Source organism: Hypanus sabinus, chromosome 10 (assembly GCF_030144855.1).
Source record: "Hypanus sabinus isolate sHypSab1 chromosome 10, sHypSab1.hap1, whole genome shotgun sequence".
Lineage (NCBI taxonomy): Eukaryota > Metazoa > Chordata > Chondrichthyes > Myliobatiformes > Dasyatidae > Hypanus > Hypanus sabinus.
Window position 1 is genome coordinate 11,591,027 of NC_082715.1, and position 21,860 is coordinate 11,612,886.

At 38.8% G+C, this 21,860-nt stretch overlaps 1 protein-coding gene across 2 annotated transcripts in view; it reads right to left on the bottom strand.

Annotated features, from left to right (window-relative positions):
* The window catches only part of kpna5 (karyopherin alpha 5 (importin alpha 6)), a 62,071-nt gene that overhangs the window by 6,917 nt on the left and 33,294 nt on the right, over positions 1–21,860 (bottom strand). For both annotated transcript variants that reach the window (XM_059981419.1, XM_059981418.1), the window contains exons 11-13: positions 19,980–20,105; positions 11,973–12,100; positions 4,688–4,866 (exon numbers count right to left, since the gene is read on the bottom strand). In XM_059981419.1, coding sequence (XP_059837402.1) covers positions 4,688–4,866; positions 11,973–12,100; positions 19,980–20,105 — 433 coding nt within the window. The remainder of the gene's footprint in view (positions 1–4,687; positions 4,867–11,972; positions 12,101–19,979; positions 20,106–21,860) is intronic.

Sequence of the window (21,860 nt, forward strand, 5' to 3'; positions counted from 1 at the left end):
AGGCATCTTGCATTTTACGCAGTTTATTCTGGACTGTCCTGCAAGCACTGGTAAAGGCATTTTTCTTGGCAGCTGATGATGGGTCATTCTGATAGGCACGATGAAGGTGGTGCTTTTCAACAAGTAGAGCCTGTATCTCCTCATCGTTCTCATCGAACCAGTCATGCTGCTTGTGGGGAGAGGGCTCCAGCATCTTCAGTGCAGGTGAATGGACAGCATCCCTGTCGTCCACAGTGCTGCCTGCAAGGTGTAGGTCAGCAAGCTTGGTTTCTAAGTCTTCAGCTAGTGCTGAAGCTATGCTGGGGTTCTTCAGCCTGGCCACGCTGATGCTTTTCATAGCCTTGCTTCCTCGTGGTCGCCTCCTGAGTCTGATGTGGAGCTTCATTTTGGAGACAATGAGCCTGTGATCTGTCCAGCAGTCAGCACCACACATGGCCTTGGTCACTCTGACATCCAGCCTGTCTTTTATCCTGACAATGACATACTCAATAAGATGCCAATGCTTAGAGCAGGGGTGCATCCAGGAGGTCTTGTTATGGATGGGCAGGCGGAAAGTTGTGTTGGTGATGAGGAGGTAGTGTGCTGCACAGGTCTTCAGTAAAGAGTAGGCCATTATTGTTACATTTGCCCATTCCATGTCTCCCAACAACTCCCTGCTAGGCTGCAGAGTGGCACCCTACTCTTGCATTGAAGTTGCCGAGCAAGATCAGCTGTTGGGGCTGTTTACTGCTGATAGTAGGGCGTCTAGTTCTTCATTGAACCTGTCTTTCGTCTTGTCCAGATTGGTCATTGTGGGGGCATAGGCGCTGATCAGGGTGGTTGTTCTGCAGCAGAAGCTGTAGTGTCATGAGACGGTCATTCACACCCTTGGGGAGATGGGCAAGTTTCCAAACAAGGTGACTCCTGACGGCGAATCCAACTCCAGCAACACGACGCTCATTGCTACCGTGATCACTCCAGAAAAAAGAGTATTCACCTCTGGTTTCAGTCAGCTGACCTCCGTTAACAAGACAAGTCTCACTCAGGGCTGCTATGTCAATGTTGCATCTTGTAAGCTCTCTGGCAACTAAGGCTGTTCTTCTCTCTGGTCTGTTTGCTGTAGGGTTGTCCAATAGTGCGCGCACATTCCAAGTGCCAATGGTGAGCGGCGTCACCTTGCATTTGTTGTGTTTATTCGACTGCCGAGATGGGATCACCACCAGCCGTGGTAAACTGGCTAGGGTGCAATGAAGCAGGCAATGTTTAGGGCACCTTTTCTTGCCCCTTCCTCATACTATGGAGTTGAGCAGTGTGTTCCTAAAGAGGGCTACTCAGTCGCCCAGTTAGGCGCCGAGTTTCACCACTGCTTTGGTCAGCGAGAAACAACCATTAGACCTGAGCTGCCTGTGTGCAAGTCTGTGACTACAGCTCCCAGCGTATCCACACCTGCTGCTTTGTCACTCACCCATCACCACAGGTCTTCAAAGGTTAGAGGATGATGATGGTGTCGAGACTAGTGCTTCATTTGGATTTAAGTGAGGGTGAGTTGCGCAGCGTTAGCCTTACTGTCTCTTCCCAATTCCCATCTGGATCCAGTGGCAAGACAAGAGTCCAGATGGCTGGAGATGGGACTAGGCGCAGTGGATGAGCAGGATGTCGTCTATGTCTTGTCGTGCTCTACGTGTTCCACGACGCTTGCAGAGATTGTCTTCTTGACCGCTGGACCTTCCATTGGTCTTGCCAGAGTCTGTCTTCACATGCTGGGGTAGACAACTCCCTATCTCACCGAGGGTTTGAGACCCGTCAGCTACCCTCACCTGGTTTAGCCGGCATGTTGAAGCCATTGTCTGGGGTGTGGCAGCTGTCGCATGCAAACAGCTACAGGGAGCCACAGATGAGAGCTGACAGCCAGGTGGGGACCAGAGGTGGACACACGGCCTGAAAAGGACGCAACATGCTCCCCCATCAGAGGTGCTACCCCTCCGACACCCCATACATCTATACACCCGAGAAGAGTTTATTCATCATATATGCCAGGAAAGCACTAGATCCTTTTTTACCCATTGTTAATTACCCCGATTGTAAATGGAGGCCAAGGAGAAATTGATGTGCATGAGACATTACATTGCAGGGATACAAGTGGAATACCCTGGGAAGGGTTCCACGGCTAATGTAATGGTCTTTCTGAAATAAAGAAAAAGGGAAATTGATTTGAACAAAATCTAGGTGGCACTCCAGGACATTACTGGAGCATTCTAATACTGGAGGTGTCAGCATCTCAGTTTCTAGATCGAAGGGGGCATGAGAAGGCCTTGGTATGTAGGATTAAGGAGAACCCCAAGGCATTCTATGCATATGTGAAGAATAGGAGGATGACGAGAACAAAGGTGGGACCACTAAAGGATAAAAAGGGGAACATGTGCCTGGAGGCGGAGGAGATTGGGGAGGTCCTAGATGAATACTTCGCTTCAGTATTCACAAGTGAAAAGGATCTTGATCAGGATGAGGTCAAAGTAGAGCGGGCCTGTGTGCTGGACTAGGTGGAGATTAAGGAAGAAGTAGCGCTGGATCTTCTTAAAAACATTCAGATTGATAAATCTCCAGGGCCGGATAGGATACACCCCAGGTTGTTGTAGGAATTGAGAGATCACAGGAGCATTAGCTATGATCTTTGAAACCTCTTTGGCTGCAGGGGAAGTGCTGGAGGACTGGAGAATGGCAAATGTAGTTCCCTTGTTTAAAAAAGGTAATAGGGAGAAACCTGGGAACTATAGACCAGTGAGTCTTACATCAGTGGTCTGCAAACTACTGGAAAGGATTCTTTAGGATCCATGAGCATTTGGAGAAGTACAGTCTACTCATGAATAGTCAACATGGCTTTGTGAAGGGAAGATCGTGCCTCACGAGCCTGATTGAGTTTTTTGAAGAGGTAACAAAAGAAATTGATGAGGGTAGGGCAGTGGATGTGGGACTTTAGCAAAGCATTTGACAAGGTCCCTCATGAGAGACTCATCCAGAAAGTCATGAGGCATGGGATAAGTGGAACCTTGGCTGTTTGAATAAAAAATTGGCTTAAAGGAAGAAAGCAGAGGGTAGTTGTTGAAGGGAAGTATTCTGCCTGGAGGTCGGTGACTAGTGGAGTGCCGCAGGGATCTGTCCTGGGACCCCTGCTATTTGTGATTTTTATAAATGACCTGGATGTAGAGGCGGAAGGATGGGTGAGTAAGTTTACGGATGACACGAAGATTGGAGGAGATGTGGATGGAGCTGTAGGTGCTCGAAGATTACAAGAGGATATAGATAGGCTGCAGAGTTGGGCAGAAAAATGGCAGATGGAGTTCAATCCAGACAAGTGTGAGGTGATGCATTTTGGAAGAACAAACCAGAAGATTGAGTACAGGATTAATGGTCAGTTACTTAAGAGTGTGGATGAACAAAGGGACCTTGGGGTTCAAATCCATACATCCCTCAAGGTCGCTGCACAGGTTGATAGGGTAGTTAAGAAGGCCTATGGGTTGCTAGGCTTCATTAACAGGGGGATTGAGTTCAAGAGTAGAGAGGTCATGTTGCAACTCTACAAATCTCTGGTGAGACTGCATTTAAGAGTATTGTGTTCAGTTCTGGTCACCTCATTATAGGAAGGATGTGGAAGCTATGGAGAGGGTGCAGGGACCTGAAGAAGAGCGGGATCTTAGAAGACAAGTACATGTTTCATTGAAAGTGGAGTCACAGGTAGACAGCGTGGTGTTTTGGTATGCTAGCCTTCAATGTTCAGGGCACTAAGGTCATGGTGACATTGTACAGCATGCTGAAGCTGCACTTGAGAGTGCTGTAGCAACACACAGTGTGCTGGAGGAGCTCAGCAGGTCAGGCAGCCTCTATGGTTGGGAATAAAGAGTCGATGATTTGGGCTGAGACTCTTCATCAGGACCATGTACTGAGTTCAGTTTTAGCCTCCCTGCTATAGGAAAGGTGTTATTAAGTCAGAAGGGTTTAATCAGAAAAATTTACCAGAATGTTAGAGAAGTTGAACACAGGAGACAGAGGTGATCTTATAGGGGTGAATACAATCATGAAGGGTTTACAGAGTGAATGCATTGTCTTTTTACCAGGGTTGGGGAACCAATAACTAGAGGGCATTGGTTAAGGTAAGGGTTCCCATCTTTTTTTATACCATGGAGCTTTAACTTTAACCAACAGGCCTGTGGACCTCAGGTTGGGAACCTCTGGTATAAGGCGAGGAGCAAAGGCATTGATAAGAGCTTCACATTACAACAGGTTACCTTTAGTTAGAAAGTGGTCATACTAATGCGTCAACTGTCAGATGGATGAAAAGTGGTTCAGTCATGTTTTCATATGTCATTAAAACATTATAACTGTTCCTGACATTGAGTAACATGAATGACATTATGCAAAGTAAAATTATATTAGATAAACAATATTTTTTAAAAAATTTAGTTCGGCCCTTTAATTTGTTACTGGCCAAAATTTCTTTCCCTTCCCACATGACCGGAAAAGCTTAAACACACCAGTCTGTGGTCGTCTGAAAATAACAACACAGATAATTCAACAAATGTTTAAAAACATATCAAGCTAAGAAAGGTCAAAGGAACACTCAAATTTTTGGTTTACATCCAACATCAACAAGGATTATCTGACTTGAGATATTAATTTTCTCTTCTACTTGACTTTTCAGTAATTTTCTCACCATAGGCTTCCTCAATGAGAGCACAGTATGGATTGATACCGGTTCCATTCTGCTTGGCCTCTTGTTCTCCTAACCGGAGAATATTTTCCAATCCATTCAAAGCAACCTGGACAATTTTGGAGTCCATGACTGTGAGTAAGTCACACAAAGGTTTGATGCAGCCAAGTTCCACCAAATACCTTTGAAGAAAACAAAAAGTTTCCAGTTAAATGCTTTCAGCAAACAAATCACACAAGCAAATCTGAATATTCTCAAACTGAGCACTGTAAGGCAAACATTAGTTTCAAAGATGAGCTACTTAGCACTTTTACTAGGTGGAGCAGGAGAACTATTTAAATAAAGTTCCAAACTTGTTTCTCACGACACCTTGTGGCACATTGAGTGGCAACCTTGTTGTTGCTTTAGCATTTGTGTTTTTTTTAAACATGGCCGAGTTGCTAGCTCGACGCTCAACCCAGCAGGGTGAAAAGTGTGCAAGGAGCCAGCCGGATTTGAACCTGGGACCATTTGCCTCGAAGTCCATTGCTGATGCTACTGCACTACCAGCTGGCTTAAAGTTCCAAATTTACTAGTCAATTAAATATGTTAAATACAAATTTAGTCATTCATAACAAGCATTCACAGCACCTCCTTTCCAGCAATAATATGAAGCTCAGATCTGGAAAAAATATTATCCTCCATTCAATTTTTGTCAAGAACATGAACAAAGAAATGTTAGATGATTAACAGATTAGAAGGAACAGTTTTGTATTCATGAATCTTATGTGAAATTTGATCAGTGTCAATTTGAACTTGGTGCCACTGAAACACAACTGAAGAATAAATTACCTAAATTTACTGACTACTGTCATGTACACACAACCCTGTAAAAGAATGAGCAGCAATAGAAGACACCTGGTGTCTGGTTTTGCTGATAACAAAACACTGCTTTACGTAATACTGCAACTTAAACCAGGTAAACCAAGGATTTGCAGTGTTATGCATATATAGAGGTATAGATAAAGTTCACAAACTTATTCAAACTCAGGTGAAAAGTACAGTCTTACGATGCTATGTAAAAAAATACGGTTCAGTTCAAACGCACGGAATTTGAAGTGAGAGATACTTGTAATCCAAACAAACAGGTGTCGATCTTCCCATTGTCCTCTGAATGCTCACACAAAATATCACCAACAGTAGATTATCACAGAGATGTCCATGCCTCTCCTGAACATCTAACACATGTAGATAGATCCATGTCCACCTCTGAACATCTTAACACAAGTAGAGGGTCAAAGTCTGCACCTCTCCCGAAGGTGGAAACAAGTAGACAGGTATTTGCTAGCACTGTCTGCCCTTTGCACACTGATTGTCTGCCCTGTTGGTGTGATTCTGTTATGGTTATTGGATTTATTGAGTACGCCCACGTGAAACTGAATCTCAGGATTGTATGTGATGACATACGAGCACTTTGATAACAATATTTGCTTTGAACTTTATTTTTGCACTGAGTAGTACGTGCCTGGACCATCTTTCTGGGGTGCTGGTGAAAGCAGATACGATAGTGACATTTCAGAGACTTTTAGATACAGTCCATATGTGAATAAGGGATACGGAACAAGAGCAGACAGAAGAGATTATTCTAATTGTCATGACGTTTGGCACAGGTTTTGTGGGCTGAAGGGTCTGTTCCTGTGCTCTATTATGTATATTTTTTCTTGCCATAGAGCCTTACTATTAACTGAAGTTGGGAACCTCTGCTTTTTGCAACTCAATGCATATAAATACGTGTGTGTGTGCTTGTTCTCTCATCAAATTCCTATTAAATACTCCTGCTGTTGTGTTAATCCAATGTCCTTTAGTTTTTAATTCTCCAACCTTGGGGGAGGGGAGGAGGGAGGAACTGCACATTCACCTATCTATGGCTCTCATCATTTTATACATTTAAATTGTCTCTTGCAATAAAACTGACTTCCTCAGACTCTGTTCCACTGTTTGGGAACTTCATGGTAGCTGCATTATAACCAATGCAAACAGTGCTCTCTAATTCGTTAATTGCTTTATGTAGGAGCCATGTGTCTGTATAGTATTTTGCGTTGCATGTTTATTATGCGTAGTTAGTCATGTGGGTTGGGATGCTGTAGATGCAAAAAGTTTACTTATTCACACTTTGTCTTTAGTTCTGTCTTGTTTGGGTAGTGATAGGGAGCGGGCCGGGGGTAATATCTTCTTTTGCTGACCGCTTAAAATTACTTAAATTCATTTGAATATTTCTGAAAAGCTTTGGAAATGCTTGGCTTAAGTACGTTTAATACACTAAGACTGTTTATATCACTAGTTTTAGTTTCATTAGCGTTTATTGCTTCAAGATGTTTTGGCAATTTCTTAATAAAAAATGGAACATATTCCTTGATTTTGAAGCCTCGTTATTGGGTAGCACATCATACGTTATCAAACCCAACCCAACCCCCAAACTTATCTGTAAGTGGTTTTGATTTGTTCCAAGTAACCGCTACACATTATACCCAATTTGCATTACACAGATGATCTCTGGAGAACTACCAATATTGTGTCTCCATTTCTGAATTAATTGTTTGTTTTATTAACTCGATCAATTTTTGGGAACTGTTTTCAGGTCGCTATGTTTAATCTTGCCATCAGGAATGGAACTAGTTTAATTTGGCTTTGATGTTGAGAGTGTGGGCTGCTTTCATTAGGTTGCTTATAGCCTTAGCACAGATTGCAAAATTTAGTTACTGTGTAGTGTTATATACCCCTAGGGTTCATTTTTTCTATGGACTGTCACTTTAAAACACTGGGAGAATGAGTCTGACTTTTGGACATTGTTTGAGCTGCTCCAGAGAGAGGTGGAGTTATTTGATGGACAATGAAAATTTATGGTTTCTCATGGCTTATTTTGAATATACAAGAACACACAGTTAGAGTCAAGACAGATTCGGTCAATGGAAGACACCTGTGAGTCGGTCACTGGTTTAAACCTTCAGTAGCCCAAAGGGGTGAGTTGAGATCGATCCAGAGTATTGATAAATGACTCTCACAAGTTGCTGCAACTACAAGTTTGCAGAGAGAAGAGAGGAGAGAACGGTTTGAAACAGAAGAAACCTTGTGACAAAGAGATCACTGTTTGGACTCTCTCTTTAAGTAGCCTGTGAGGGTGAGTTTGTTTCCATTCGGATACGTAAGTGTGTTTGTCACATAGTTATTCTGCAGGAGTGGGTTCTCAGGTGAATCTCTGTGAATACCTTGTGTTTGTCTGGGTGTGGTAGTTCACTGAAGATAGGCACCCCTGTGGCAAATCACTGTTGTTCGTATGTCGTGGAACTGAATAAGTGGCTATCACATTGTGTGTGATTGGGATAACCTTGTGGAATCTACCATTATGTTGACCCTTGCCTGGGTGGTGGTTCCCTTGAAGATGGTCTCCTTTGTGATAAGCTACTGTTGGTGATATTTTGTGGACAACAGGAAGATTGACACCTGTTTGTTTGGATTACAAGTATTTCTCTCTCTCCCACTCACTTCAAATTCCGTGCATTTGAACTGTGACTGGTGGGGAGTTATTCGTGTGTCCAACCTTTGTCTGGGTTGATAATTCCACCATGGAAGAACGGTCCCCTTTGTTGTGGTCACAGTCAGTGACTTCTAAAGGATTTCAGAGGACAACGGGAAGATCGGCGGCATCAGCTCACCTGAAGAACTAAACATCTCCCTCTCTCCATCACTACTCAATTCCATACCACAAACTGAACTGATCTTTACTCATCACCGTTAGACTGCATCTATTCACCCCTAGGCTTGGTTTTCATATATTTCCACACACACATATATATTTATATCATTGCTAACCTGTTTAATATATCTGAACTTATATTAAGGTATTGCGTAGTTACTAATAAATACCCTTAGTTAGTAGCAATACTGGACTCCAAAGTGTTTTCTATTTCTGCTGGTTCTTTAACCTGTCACAGGGTGCTCATCCTGTGTTATCATCCTGTGCTCATACGTGACACTAACTTATCTATATCCGTAGTGGGTCTCATCAGCAAGAACAATGAGTCAACTTACAGACAGGAGGTGCAGCGGCTAACAGACTGGTGCAAAGCCAGCAACCTGTCTCTGAATGTGAACAAAATTCAGATGCAAAAGAGATGGTTGTTGACTTCAGGAGGGCACGGAGCGACCATTCCCCAATGAACATCGATGGCTTCTCGGTAGAGATCGTTAAGAGCACCAAATTTCTTGGGTGTTCAGCTGGCGGATAATCTCACCTGGTCCCCCAACACCAGCTCCATAGCAAAGAAAGCCCAGCAGCATCTCTACTTTTTGCAAAGGCTGAGGAAAGTCCTTCTCCCACCCCTCATCCTCATCACATTCTACAGGGGTTGTATTGAGAGTATCCTGAGCAGCTGCATCACTGCCTGGTACGGAAATTACATCATCTTAGATCGCAAGACCCTGCAGTGTATAGTGAGGTCATCAGCAAGGCAAACAGCATTATGAAGGACCCCACGCACCCCTCATACAAACTCTTCTGCCATCTGGGAAAAGGCACCGAAGCATTTGAGCTCTCATGACCAGACTACGTAACAGTCCCCCCCCCCCCCCCCAAGCCATCAGATTCCTCGATACCCAGAGCCTGGACTGACACCAACTAACTGCCCTCTACTGTGCCTATTGTCTTATCTATTATTTATTGTAATGCCTGCACTGTTTTGTGCACCTTATGCAATCCTGGGTAGGTCTGTAGTCTGGTGTAGTTTTTCTCTGTGTTGCTTTCACGCAGGTCAGTGTTGTTTTTGTACTATTTCATGTAGCACCACGGTCCTGAAAAATGTTGCCTTGTTTTTACTGTGTACTGTACCAGCAGTTATGGTCGAAATGACAATAAAAAGTGACTTGACTTGTCCTGCTGTTATCCTTTGACAACACACCCAGAATGATGGTGCGCGACCCTTTATCAGCAGATTTTCTCATTTATCCTTTGACAACCTTCTTCATCGTCTACAATTCCACTAGTGTTTTTGTCATCTGCAAACTTTAGTAACCAGCCCCCCAACATTCGTCCAAGTTATCCCAACACTGATCCCTGCAGAACACCAGTGGTCATAGACCTCCAGCTGGGATATTATTCCTCTACCTGTCTTATGTAGGCAAGCCAATTCTGAACTAAATCTAGATCACTAGGCAAACTCATGTGCTCTTCACAAATTATTTCTCTAATCACCTCAGCAGACCAGGACAAAATCTCTTCTCACTGCTACAGAAGTCTCAGCTCACACACAAGGTTCAGGAGCAGTTACTACCCGTCAACCATCAGGCTCTTGAACCATAAGGAGATAATTTCACCCAACTTCACTTGCCACATCAACCAATGGATTCATTTTCAAGGACTCTTCATCTCATGCTCTTAATGTTTATTTACTTATTATTTCTTTATTTTTGTATTTAAAGCTTGTCTTCTGCACTTCTGATTGAAAACCCAAGTTGGGTTGGCTTTCACTGATTCTGTTTTGATTTTTATTTTATAAGTTTATTGAGTATGCCCAACAGAAAATGAATCTTGGGGTTATATATGATGACATATGTACAGTAATAGTAATCTCACTTTGAACTTTACTTTTGTTCTTTTAATCAAACCAATGAGATGAGATGTTATTGAAATGTTATATAACCTTTGATATCGGATTTAGAAGACACAGGAGCAGAATTAGGCCATTTGGCCCATCCAGTCTGCTCTTCCATTACATTATGGTTAATCTATTTTTCCTCTCAGGCCCAGTCTCCTGCCTCCAACCCACCATATCCCTTCATGTCCTGACCAATCCAGAATCTATCAAAATCTGCCTTAAATACACATAAAGACTTGACCGCCACAGCTGACTGTGGCAAAGAATTCCACAGATTCACCACTCTCTGGCTAAAGAAATGTCTCCAAGTCTCCATTCTAAAAGGACACCTCTTTATTCCCCTTAAAAGCTGTCTCCTCTGGTCTTAGACACTCCCAGCATAGGAAATGTTCTCTCCACATCCACTCTATCAAGACCATAAACCATTCGATAGGTTTCAATAAGGTCATCCTTCATTCTTCTAAATTGCAATGAATACAGGCCAAGAGACATCAAAAGTTCTGCAAATGGCAAGCCTTTTAATCCGGAATAATTTTTGTGAACCCTCTCCAGTTTCAGCACATCCTTTCTATAATATAAGAGGCCCAAAACTGCTCTCAGTACTCCGAGTGAGACCTCACCACTGCTGTATAATGTCTCCTTACTTTTATATTCTAGTCCCTTTGAAATGAATGCTAACATCATATTTGCCTTCCTCACCATAGACTCAACCTGCAAATTGACCTTCAGGGAATCCTGCACAAGGACTCCTATGTTTCCTATGGTGGGGATTACCAGAACTAGATGGCACAGCCTCAAAATAGAGGGACAACCTTTTAGAACTGAGGTAAGGAGGAATATTTCTTAGCCAGAGAGTAGTGAATCTGTAAAATGCTGTCAAAGACTGCGCTGGAGGCCAAGTCCATGTGTATATTTAAAGCAGTATTTGATAGCTTCCTGATTTAGTCAGGGCATCAAAGGAGGCAAGTGTACGGGGTTGAGTGGGATCCTGGATCAGCCATGATGAAATGGTGAAGCAGACTTGATGGGCTGAGTGGCAGAATTCTTCTCCTGTCTTATGGACTCCCAAGTCCCCTTACACCTCAGTTTTTTGTATTTTCTCCCCATTTACAAAACAGTCCCCACTATTTCATTTCTTCTACCCAAGTGCCTTACCATACACTTCCCAACACTGCTGCACCTGCCATTTCTTTGACAATTCTCCTAATCTATCCAGGTCCTCTGTAGCCTCTACTTCTCAGAACTACCTGCTCCTCCACCCATCTTCACACAGTCAGCACACTTTTCAACAAAGCCATCAATTCCATCATCCAAATCTTTGACATATAATGTAAAAAAGAATCAGTCTCAACACAGACCCCTAGTCACTGGAGCCAGCCAGAAAAAGACCTCTTTATTTCCACTCTTTGCCTCCTGCCAATCAGCCACTGCTTTATCCATGCTGCAATCTTTGGGTAAAGCAGTGGCTGATAGCATTTCATTAAGTACCTTCTGGAAATCTTGATACTAGCCAGACTACAACTTCAATTCTCCAGCAATTTCCAGAAACTGTAAAACTAGTGTTACAAATAGCCAAAAAAACAATTTTTCATATGATTACACTAAAAATTGTTGGTAAAAGTATGCACACTTATCATCACAACTGTTGTTAGAATTACCTGATCTGTTCTGGAGTTCCACCAGAAGTTGCATTTGTGATAGCCCAAGCAGCCTCCTTTCTGGTGCGGAATTCAGCCTTTTGAAGAACATCAATTAGCACTGGGAAAATATTTGCATCTATCACGGCCTGTTAAGTACAAAACAGAATATAAATGTTAATTAGGATTCAACATAAATGGTTAAAGAAATGCTTGCTCAAAGCAAAATTCTGTCCTGTCTCATCACTCCTCATTAAAGGTGACTTTTGCAAATACCAACATTTTGTTTTCAATCAGAAGTTTTCACAAGGATGAAAACAGTCCTGGTGAAAGGTTGACTGCTTTTCCTTTCCATCAGGAGGTTCCCAAACCTTTTTTTTAAATGCTGTGGACCAATACCATTAAGCAAGGGGTTTATGGAGCCCAGGTTGCAAACTCCTGCTTTTCATAGATGTTGCCTGACCTGCTGAGTTCTTCCAGCATTGTGGATGTTACTCTGGATCTCCAGCATCTGCAGAATCTCGTGTTTATAACATATTCATCTTTCATTGGAAGTATTTGCTCTACAGCTACTTTATGTTGGCAGATAGATGTCTACTGAGGCCCTCCAGCATTGCTCATCTCCTAATTGACATGAAAGACACGAAAACAACTTTCCCCATTTCCTTAACGGCCCAACAGTAGCGATTGACAAGTAGTCTATGTAGTGTTTCTCCTAACTAATTAAGGGCTTTGTGTCCAGACTAGTTTCAAAGTTGTATTGAAGATATTTGTTTTTGTTTTACCTTTTGTATTTAAAAAATGAAGCACAAGTTTCTTTTGAGGTATATTTCAAAATGTTTTACTTTGATAATTGTCTTACAATTTGTAAGACAGCTGCATGTTGCAAAACAAGTTGTGAGCTAGTGAGATGCAGCTACAGTGGGCGGAGTTTCAAGATGGCGACGTAGACATCTGCCTTTTAGGCGTTCTTCATTTTTTAAACTATAATCACCCTTTAATCAAATCTTTTCGTACTTAATTACATGGGTTGATACTTACGATTTACTTTTTTTTCTAAAATAATACTTGATCTAATCTTTTCAAACTTAAAACGGCTACAACTAAGAAATCGTCTAAAGAGCCTCTATCTCTTGAGGCAATTTCTAATCTTCTGGATACTAAACTGGATACTAAACTTGCAAGTCTGGAAAATAAGCTTACTGCGAAAATGTCTGAGCTTGAAGAAGTCTTTAGATCGCTTGATACCAAGCTTAAATCGCAGGCAGCAGATATTCAACGGCATGAAGAAAAGTTCTCGGCTCTTGAAAAGTTAATTTGTGAAAAAAATACGTACAATTGAAACATTGGAGAAGAAGGTACTGTTGACTGCTCAAACAGTAGAGCATTATAAGTTGAAAATCACCGATCTTGAAAACCGATCTCGCAGACAGAATTTGCGAATCATTGGGCTTCCCGAAAAAGTTGAGTCTGGTGACTTAACTGAATTTTTCTCTAACTTATTATGGGAAGTTTTTGGCGCTGAAGCTTTGCATGCTAAACCTACTATTGATCGCGCCCACAGAGTTTCGAGATTTTCGATCTCGAGTGACAAGCCACGAGCTGTGATTGTTCGCCTCCATTATCCTCGGGAGAAAGAGCTTCTAATCCGATTAGCTCGTCAGAAAGGCATGATTTTTCACAGAAGCAATAAGTTTCCTATTGTTGAAGATTATTCATTTGAAGTGATCGCAAGAATCGCTTTTAAACCAGTGATGGCAGAGATTCATTCGATTGGATTTAAACAAGCTTTAAGATACCTAGCGAATCTCAGAGTTACTTTGAGTGACGACAGTCAGCGCTTCTTTAAAACTCCGGCAGACGCGAAGAAATTCGTCGAAGAATATTGACCTTCTAGTATAAGGTGAACTATGTGTTATGTTGAAGAATTTTTGGACAGAAGATGCCATTTCGTTTTGGGCTTTAACTCATGAAGCTGCGTTATAGCTTTTTACTTTGGTCTGTAGACCTGGTTTTTTTTATTATCACGGCTTATAGATGCTCTTTTAATTTTACTATAATGTCTTTTTTCTTAATTTTTTTTTCTCTGAATTGGATATATACGTTAATATTTTGTAATAATGATTTATTTTTTAAGATGTCGTTTCTTCTTCCCATAAGACTTTGCTTTCCGTAAGCGTTTATTTGTTTGCTTGTATTTGAATATGGGACGAATGTTTTGGATTTTTGGACCTTTTTTTTATATTGTAGTGATTACTGAATCCTTTTTCAATCCTATTTTGATGACTTTTTAAAAAAGTTTTTTTTAATAGATTGGTGAATTCACATTTATATTTTGTAATATGGTTTTTTCAAAATGTTGTTTCTTCTTCCCATAAGTCTTTGCTTTTGAAACGTCATTTTCTTGAACTTGAATGTGGAATCTCTTTTTTAAAGGTATATTACACTTTTTCAAACTTTAATGTTTATCCTTTTTTATTAATGATCTTTTGCCTTATTATATTACTTTTTTTTCATTTTGATTGATATATATCCTTTTTTCTTAGCAACCCTGTATTTAAATCTGGGTGTTATATAGTCTCTTTTTATCTTATCGTGGAGTTGCCATCTTGAAATGGGGGTAATATTAGTATTAGTTTATGCGCCTGCCGCTTGGCTTTTTTTCGAGGGGTTGGGGGAGGGGGTAGGGATCTTTTTTCACGCTTTTGCTTTTTATTTTTTTGCTTTTAGTTTATGGGCCGACTTTAAATTATTAATATTGTTGAGGTGTCATGTTTTCCGGTTGCTCCTGAATCATTTTTCCTTCTTCCTGAATTATGGGTTATGTGTCTTTTTAACCATTTATGATATACACAATTAATATTGGCATGATGGATAAGTCTATTAATTTTATCTCTTGGAATACTAATGGTTTAAATCATCCGATGAAACGTAAAAAAATATTTAAAGTATTCCGTAGACTAAATGCTAATATTATCTTTGCACAGGAGACCCATATTAGGAGGGAGGATAATCAACGCTTTTTTAGGTTCTGGAGGGGTCAACAATTTCACTCGAATTGTACTGCCAAAATTAGGGGTGTGTCTATTTTTATAGACCCCTCAATTTCGTTTACACATCATGAAATTATTTCTGACCCACAGGGCAGATTTTTGTTGATTACTGGTTCACTTTTTAATCGAAAAGTGGTTCTAGTTAATATTTATGCTCCAAGCTTTGACTGCCCTGAATTTTTTAAACGTTTATTTACTTCCCTTCCTAATCTAAATGAACATATGTTGATAATGGGTGGAGATTTCAATTGTTGTTTGAATCCTTTGATGGATAGATCTAAACCTATTCGAATTCTTCCGAATAGATCAGCCTTACTTATTAATTCCTTTATGGTTGATTCAGGAATTACTGAAATATGGCGGTTTTTGAACCCTAAAGATAAAGAATTTTGTTTTTTTTCCACATGTATATCATAGTTATTCTAGAATTGATTATTTCCTTATTGATCATCATTTATTAACAGATGTTATTGATTGTAAATACGATTCTATTGCCATTTCGGATCATGCACCTTTGAAGTTATCTATTAAGATACCGGACTCTTCCATTAATACTAGATCTTGGAGACTCAACGCTACTTTGCTTCAAGATCCAGAATTTATCACCTTCATAGAACAGCAAATTGACTTGTTTTTTTCAACAAATTATACCGAAGAGATTGACAGAGGAATACTTTGGGATTCTTTTAAGGCTTTTATCCATGGACAAATTATCTCATATTCCGTTGGTAAAAAAAAACAAAGATATTTAGATATAGCTTCATTGGTGGATAAAATTAAAGAAATTGATAAGATTTATTCCGTGACTCCTACCAAAGAACTTTATAAGAAGAGAGCTGAGCTTCAAATGGAACATAGTTTATTATTATCTTCTTCAATTGAGAATCAATTAATTAAGACCAGGGCTCAATTTTATATTCATAGTGATCGAACTGGTAAATTGTTAGCTAACCAATTAAAAGCTATTTCGACTAAGCGACAAATTATTAAAATTCGTAAACAAGACGGTAATTTGACTACTGATCATAAAGAAATTAATAATACTTTCCAAGATTTTTAAAAATCTTTATATCAATCAGAATTTGATGGCGATCTGTCCATGATGGATAATTTTTTTAATAATTTGAATATTCCCAAACTGACAGATGAAGATCGGAGTTTGTTTGATGCTCCTATTTCTATGGCTGAAGTAGGAGAGGCTATCTCATCAATGAATTCAGGGAAAGCTCCTGGTCCTGATGGTTATATTATAGAATTTTTTAAAACTTTTTCTTCTTTGCTATCCCCTTGGTTATGTGAAATCTTTAATGATGCATTTACTAAGAAGAGATTACCCCAGTCTTTTTATGAAGCTACTATCTCTCTAATTCTTAAAAAAGATAAGGATCCTACTTTATGTGCATCCTATCGCCCTATATCACTATTAAATGTAGACTCTTTAAGATTCTTACAAAAATTTTAGCTATTAGGTTAGAAAAGATACTATCACAGATTATTTCAGAAGATCAAACTGGTTTTATTAAGAACCGGTACTCCTTTTTCAATGTTAGAAAATTGATTAATATAATCTATACTTCTTCACCCAGAACCCCAGAATGTGTTATTTCATTAGATGCTGAAAAAGCTTTTGATAGAGTTTAATGGATATACTTACTTAATGCCTTGAAAAATTTTAATTTTAGTTCTAATTTTATATCATGGATTAAATTAATATATTATAAACCTGTTGCTTCTGTTCTTACAAATAATCATAGATCCTATTTTTTTCAATTATCTAGTGGTACGAAACAAGGTTGTCCTTTAAGTCCTTTATTATTTAATATTGCATTAGAACCTCTAGCCATTGCTATTCGTGAATCTCCTAATATTTTTGGTATTACCTGTAATGAGAAGTTATACAAGTTATCACTTTATGCTGATGACTTGTTGTTATATATTTCTGATCCTGATAGGTCTATTCCCGCTATTCTATCCTTGTTGGCTCAATTTGGTAGTTTCTCTGGTTATAAATTAAATTTGGATAAGAGTGAATTATTCCCTTTAAATGCGCAAACTTTACTGAATGACAGGATACCATTTAAAGTTGTTACTGATAACTTTATTTATTTAGGTATAAAAATCACCAAGAAATATAAAGATTTATTCAGATTGAATTTTTTACCTATGCTTCATCAAATTCAACAACTTACTACTAGATGGTCTCCCTTATCCTTATCATTGGTTGGTCGGATTAATGCTATTAAAATGATGATTTTACCGAAATTTTTATATTTATTTCAAGCTTTACCAATTTTTATTCCTAAATCTTTTTTTGATAACAGATTCAAAAATTTCCTCATTTGTGTGGCAAAATAAAAACCCCAGGTTAAGTAAAAAACAGTTACAGAAATCTAAAAAAGATGGTGGTTTAGCTTTACCTAACTTCAGATTTTACTATTGGGCGAATAATATTCGAAACTTAATATATTGGAAACTAGATTTGGATTCACCATTGTGCCCACAGTAGGTAAATTTAGAATGTAATGATGCACAAGGATATTCTTTATTCTCCGTTCTTGGTTCTTCTCTTCCTGCTGATTTAGTCAAATTCAATAAACAGATATCCAACCCTATTGTCAAACACACATTACGAATTTAGTTTCAATTTCGTAAGTTTTTTACTCTGAAAAACTTTGTTCTTGACAGCCCTATCTTATTTAACGTCTTTTTTAAACCTTCTTTAGTAGATCAAGCCTTTAGCATATGGAAAAGGAAAGGTATAATATGTTTTCATGATCTTTTTTCTGAAGGTAGTTTGATGTCTTTTGACCAACTTTCCAACAAATTTAAGTTACCTAAATCTTATTTTTTTTTAGATATTTACAAATCAGAAATTTTTTATATAGTTTTACCATCCTTTCCCAATTCAACTCCGATAGATTTTTCAGACATGATTTTTACACCTTGAATCCTTGTCAGAAGGGATTAGTGGCTTTTATTTATAATATGATTATGAAGATACAACCAGAAATGTCAGGCAGAATTAAACAAGAGTGGGAAAAAGAACTTCAATATAATATATCAACAGAAAAATGGGAAAAAATTCTACAAATGGTTAATTCTTCTTCTATATGTGCTAAACATGCTTTAATACAATTTAAGGTTGTACATAGAGCTCATATGTCTAAAGATAAGCTTGCTCGATTCTATTCTCATATTAACCTTCAATGTGACAGATGTCATTCAGACGTGGCCTCGTTGACCCACATGTTTTGGTCATGTCCCACCTTACATAATTATTGGAAGGACATATTTGCTACCATTTCCTCAGTTTGGAATATTGATTTACAACCTCATTTTATCACTGCAATTTTTGGTATACCAAATGAGGATGGTAGTTGACTTTCCCCTTCAATTAGACGAATGATCGCCTTGGCAACCTTATTGGCTAGAAGGTCTATATTACAAAATTGGAAAGAAGTAAATCCTCCTACTACGTTTCAGTGGTTCTCTCAAACTATTTCTTGTTTGAGCTTAGAAAAAATTAGAAGTACTATTTTCGATCCATCAATTAAATTTGAAGAAACTTGGGGACCGTTCATTCGACACTTTCATATGAATTAATTTGGCCTCTTCCAGACCTTTTCTCTTTTTATTCTTGTTCTAGTATGGAGTTCCGGAGCTCTTGACACTATCATGTACACATAAACTGTTATTATTGCCCATGTTAGTTTAAGTTTATTTTTTTTTCAATATACATTTTTTCTTGCATTTTTGTATTTTTCTTTCTTTTTTTTCTTTTGGTGATTATTCTTTTTCATGTATAATCAATATAGGTTTGATTGATTATTGTACGATGTTTTTTTTGCTGATATTTTAATAAGATATTATCTTATTACTAAATTAACTTCAAGCCTAGTGTATTTATAACCTATTTAATATTATGTTATGTTTTTCTTTATATATGAAATTTAATAAAAAGATTGAAAAAGAAAAGAGATGCAGCTACAGTACTGCAAAAGTCATAGGCACCCAAGATTTGTTTATGTTTTCAGATGGTACTGCCTCCTGAGCCTTGTTCTCAACAGAGGCTGTCTGGGATAACCTGGAGAATTGGAGGCAAGGGAGACAGCCAAAGTCTGCAGAAGAACTGTGGCAAATTCTCTAAAATGCTTGCAGCAGCCTACCAGCCTACTTTCTTATAAAAATGCACGACAGTATACCCAAAAGTACTGCAGTTTTAAAAGGCAAAGGAGGGGTCACACTAAATATCAATTTGATTCAGATTTTTAAAAACTGTTTCCTGCTCTTTATAATAATTTTTTGTTATTTAGAAGCTTTTCATTACATTTTGAAAGCATTGTCACTTTACAGATTTTCTTTAAACATGTGCCTAAGACTTTTGCACAGTACTGTAAGTAGGGAGTTTGAATTTGGAAAGCTGAGAGTTTTCAAAAAGCACAAAAACCTTGGCAGATACTTGAGCAGCAATGTTGAACTGAAGATCAAAACATTAAACTGAACGGTGCAAAAGATGCCTTGCGCCTCTGAAGAACTGGATCACTCCAATATCTGATGCCACTGCGTGCCTTTCAATCAACGCTACTAAACCAGTTTTAATAATATCACTTTGCTATCTGTGACAGTTTAGTGTACACAAACTAAAAGCCTACATTTAAAAAGTAACTTATTACCTATTAAGTGCCATAAAGTAATTCCTAGCACCAAAATAAGTGTAACTTTGATCCTTATCTGTCAATTATTCGGTTCTAAATAGATTGAATTATGAGTGGATCAAGTTACACGGCGTATTATAACTGGAGCTGGCCAATTTACCACTGAACCTGTTGCAGTCACAACATAGAATGACCTTTAATAACCTTCTACAGGGCCTGTTCCTGTGTTGAAGTGTTCTTAAAGGCTCTAAATTAAGACAACATGTTAACAGGCTTTGTATTACCTTTGCAAATACAAAATAGAAGTAAAAGTAAAATACCTGGATTTGTGCTCTGTTTCCTGCAGTGATGTTTGAAACTGTCCAGCAAGCTTCCTTCCTTATAGATTCTTTAGGGCTGCTTAACAAATGAAGGAGGCAGGGCAACGCAGAGCAGTTCAAAATTACCTACGGAAAGCAATAATCAAATTACTTGTGAAGCATGTAAATTAAATTACCTGAAACCTATCAACTCCAACTAGGCAGAGAAAGAAACACATACAAAATTATTTAGTCTTCATGCAAAAGATACCATTAATTTCTATTTTCAGTGTCAAACATGACAGCTCACCTGCATAAGTGTGCCCCTTACCGGATGCAGAACTTGCAATGCTATTTGCATTCTGTTACTAATAACAAAATTGTTTGGAATTCAGGAATAATGAGGTTTTGTTATCTATATAATTAACAGAAATAGGAAATGCTCTCCATAAAAAGTCAAATCCCTATAAGTTATGCTTCTCACTCATCTCAAACCATATTTTGTACAATAGATTTTGAAGTGAAATTATTTATTCATTATAAAATGTAAAACTATTTATGTATGGAAACCAGGCAGTCATTTTGTACCAAATTCAACTGAGTAAGTACATAAATTTATTTGCATGACATTGGTTGAGAAGATGAACTACTAGACCAGTACACCAGGGCAAAAGCCCATTCTTATTAAACAAAAAGGCAGGCATTGGCTTAATATTTCAACTGAAACAAATAAGAGCTCCCTTAAACAGATACATCAGTTCAGATTTTTGTGTTTCTTTTAAAGATGATGCATTCTCTTTCAAGCCAGAAATATCTGTGGAATTGATATAAGTTATTGTCAACCCTAATTACCCTTGAACTGTGGCAGTTACGAGGACACAGACAAGATCATAAACTGATGCTGGAAATCCAAAGAAACACAATGCTAGAGGAACTCAGGTCAGGATCCTGGAAATGAATAAGCAGTCGATGTTTTGGGCTGAGACCCTTCTTCAGAACTGGAAAGGAAGGGGAGAGATGCCAGATTAAAAATGTGAGGGGAGGGGAAGGAGGATAGCTGGAAGATGATAGGTGAAGCCAGGTGGGTGAAAAATATAAAGGCTGGAGAGGAAGAAATCTGATAGGAAGAAAGAGTACACCATTGGAGAATGGGAAGGAAGAGGGGACCCAGGGGAGGTGATAGCAGGTTAAACTGGATCAGGTTGCATGACAGCATTTTTCTTCCCTGAAGGGCATTATTGAACCAAATGGGATTTTATAATAATCCTTTCTTTGGCAGAAAAACTAGCTTTAATTGCAAACCAATCACTCATGGGAAATTCTTAATTTACTATTTCTAATCAAATCACAATCTTCTACACCACTATCAAGGCACATTCTCACCCTCCTTTGCTTCAACAGCTCCAGATTCTACAAATATTGTAGCTAAAATATATCAATGGAACCATTCTAGTAAATTTCTTAGCATACTGTCTCCAGAAACATCACATTCTTTCCTTAAGTGTGATCAGAATGGGATAGCTCAATTTTGGATTAAAGTAAACCTAGTAATTATAGGCCTGTCAGTTTGACGTCAATGGTGGGTAAATTAATGGAAAGTATTCTTAGAGATGGTATATATAATGATCTGGATAGACAGGGTCTGATTAGGAACAGTCAGCATGGATTTGTGCGTGGAAGGTCATGTTTGACAAATCTCATTGAATTTTTTGAAGAGGTTACTGGGAAAGTTGACAAGGGTAAAGCAGTGGATGTTGTCTATATGGACTTCAGTAAGGCCTTTGACAAGGTTTGCACGGAAGGTTAGTTAGGAAGGCTCAACCATTAGGTATTAATATTGAAGTAGTGAAATGGATTCAACAGTGGCTGGATGGGAGATGCCAGAGAGTAGTGGTAGATAAC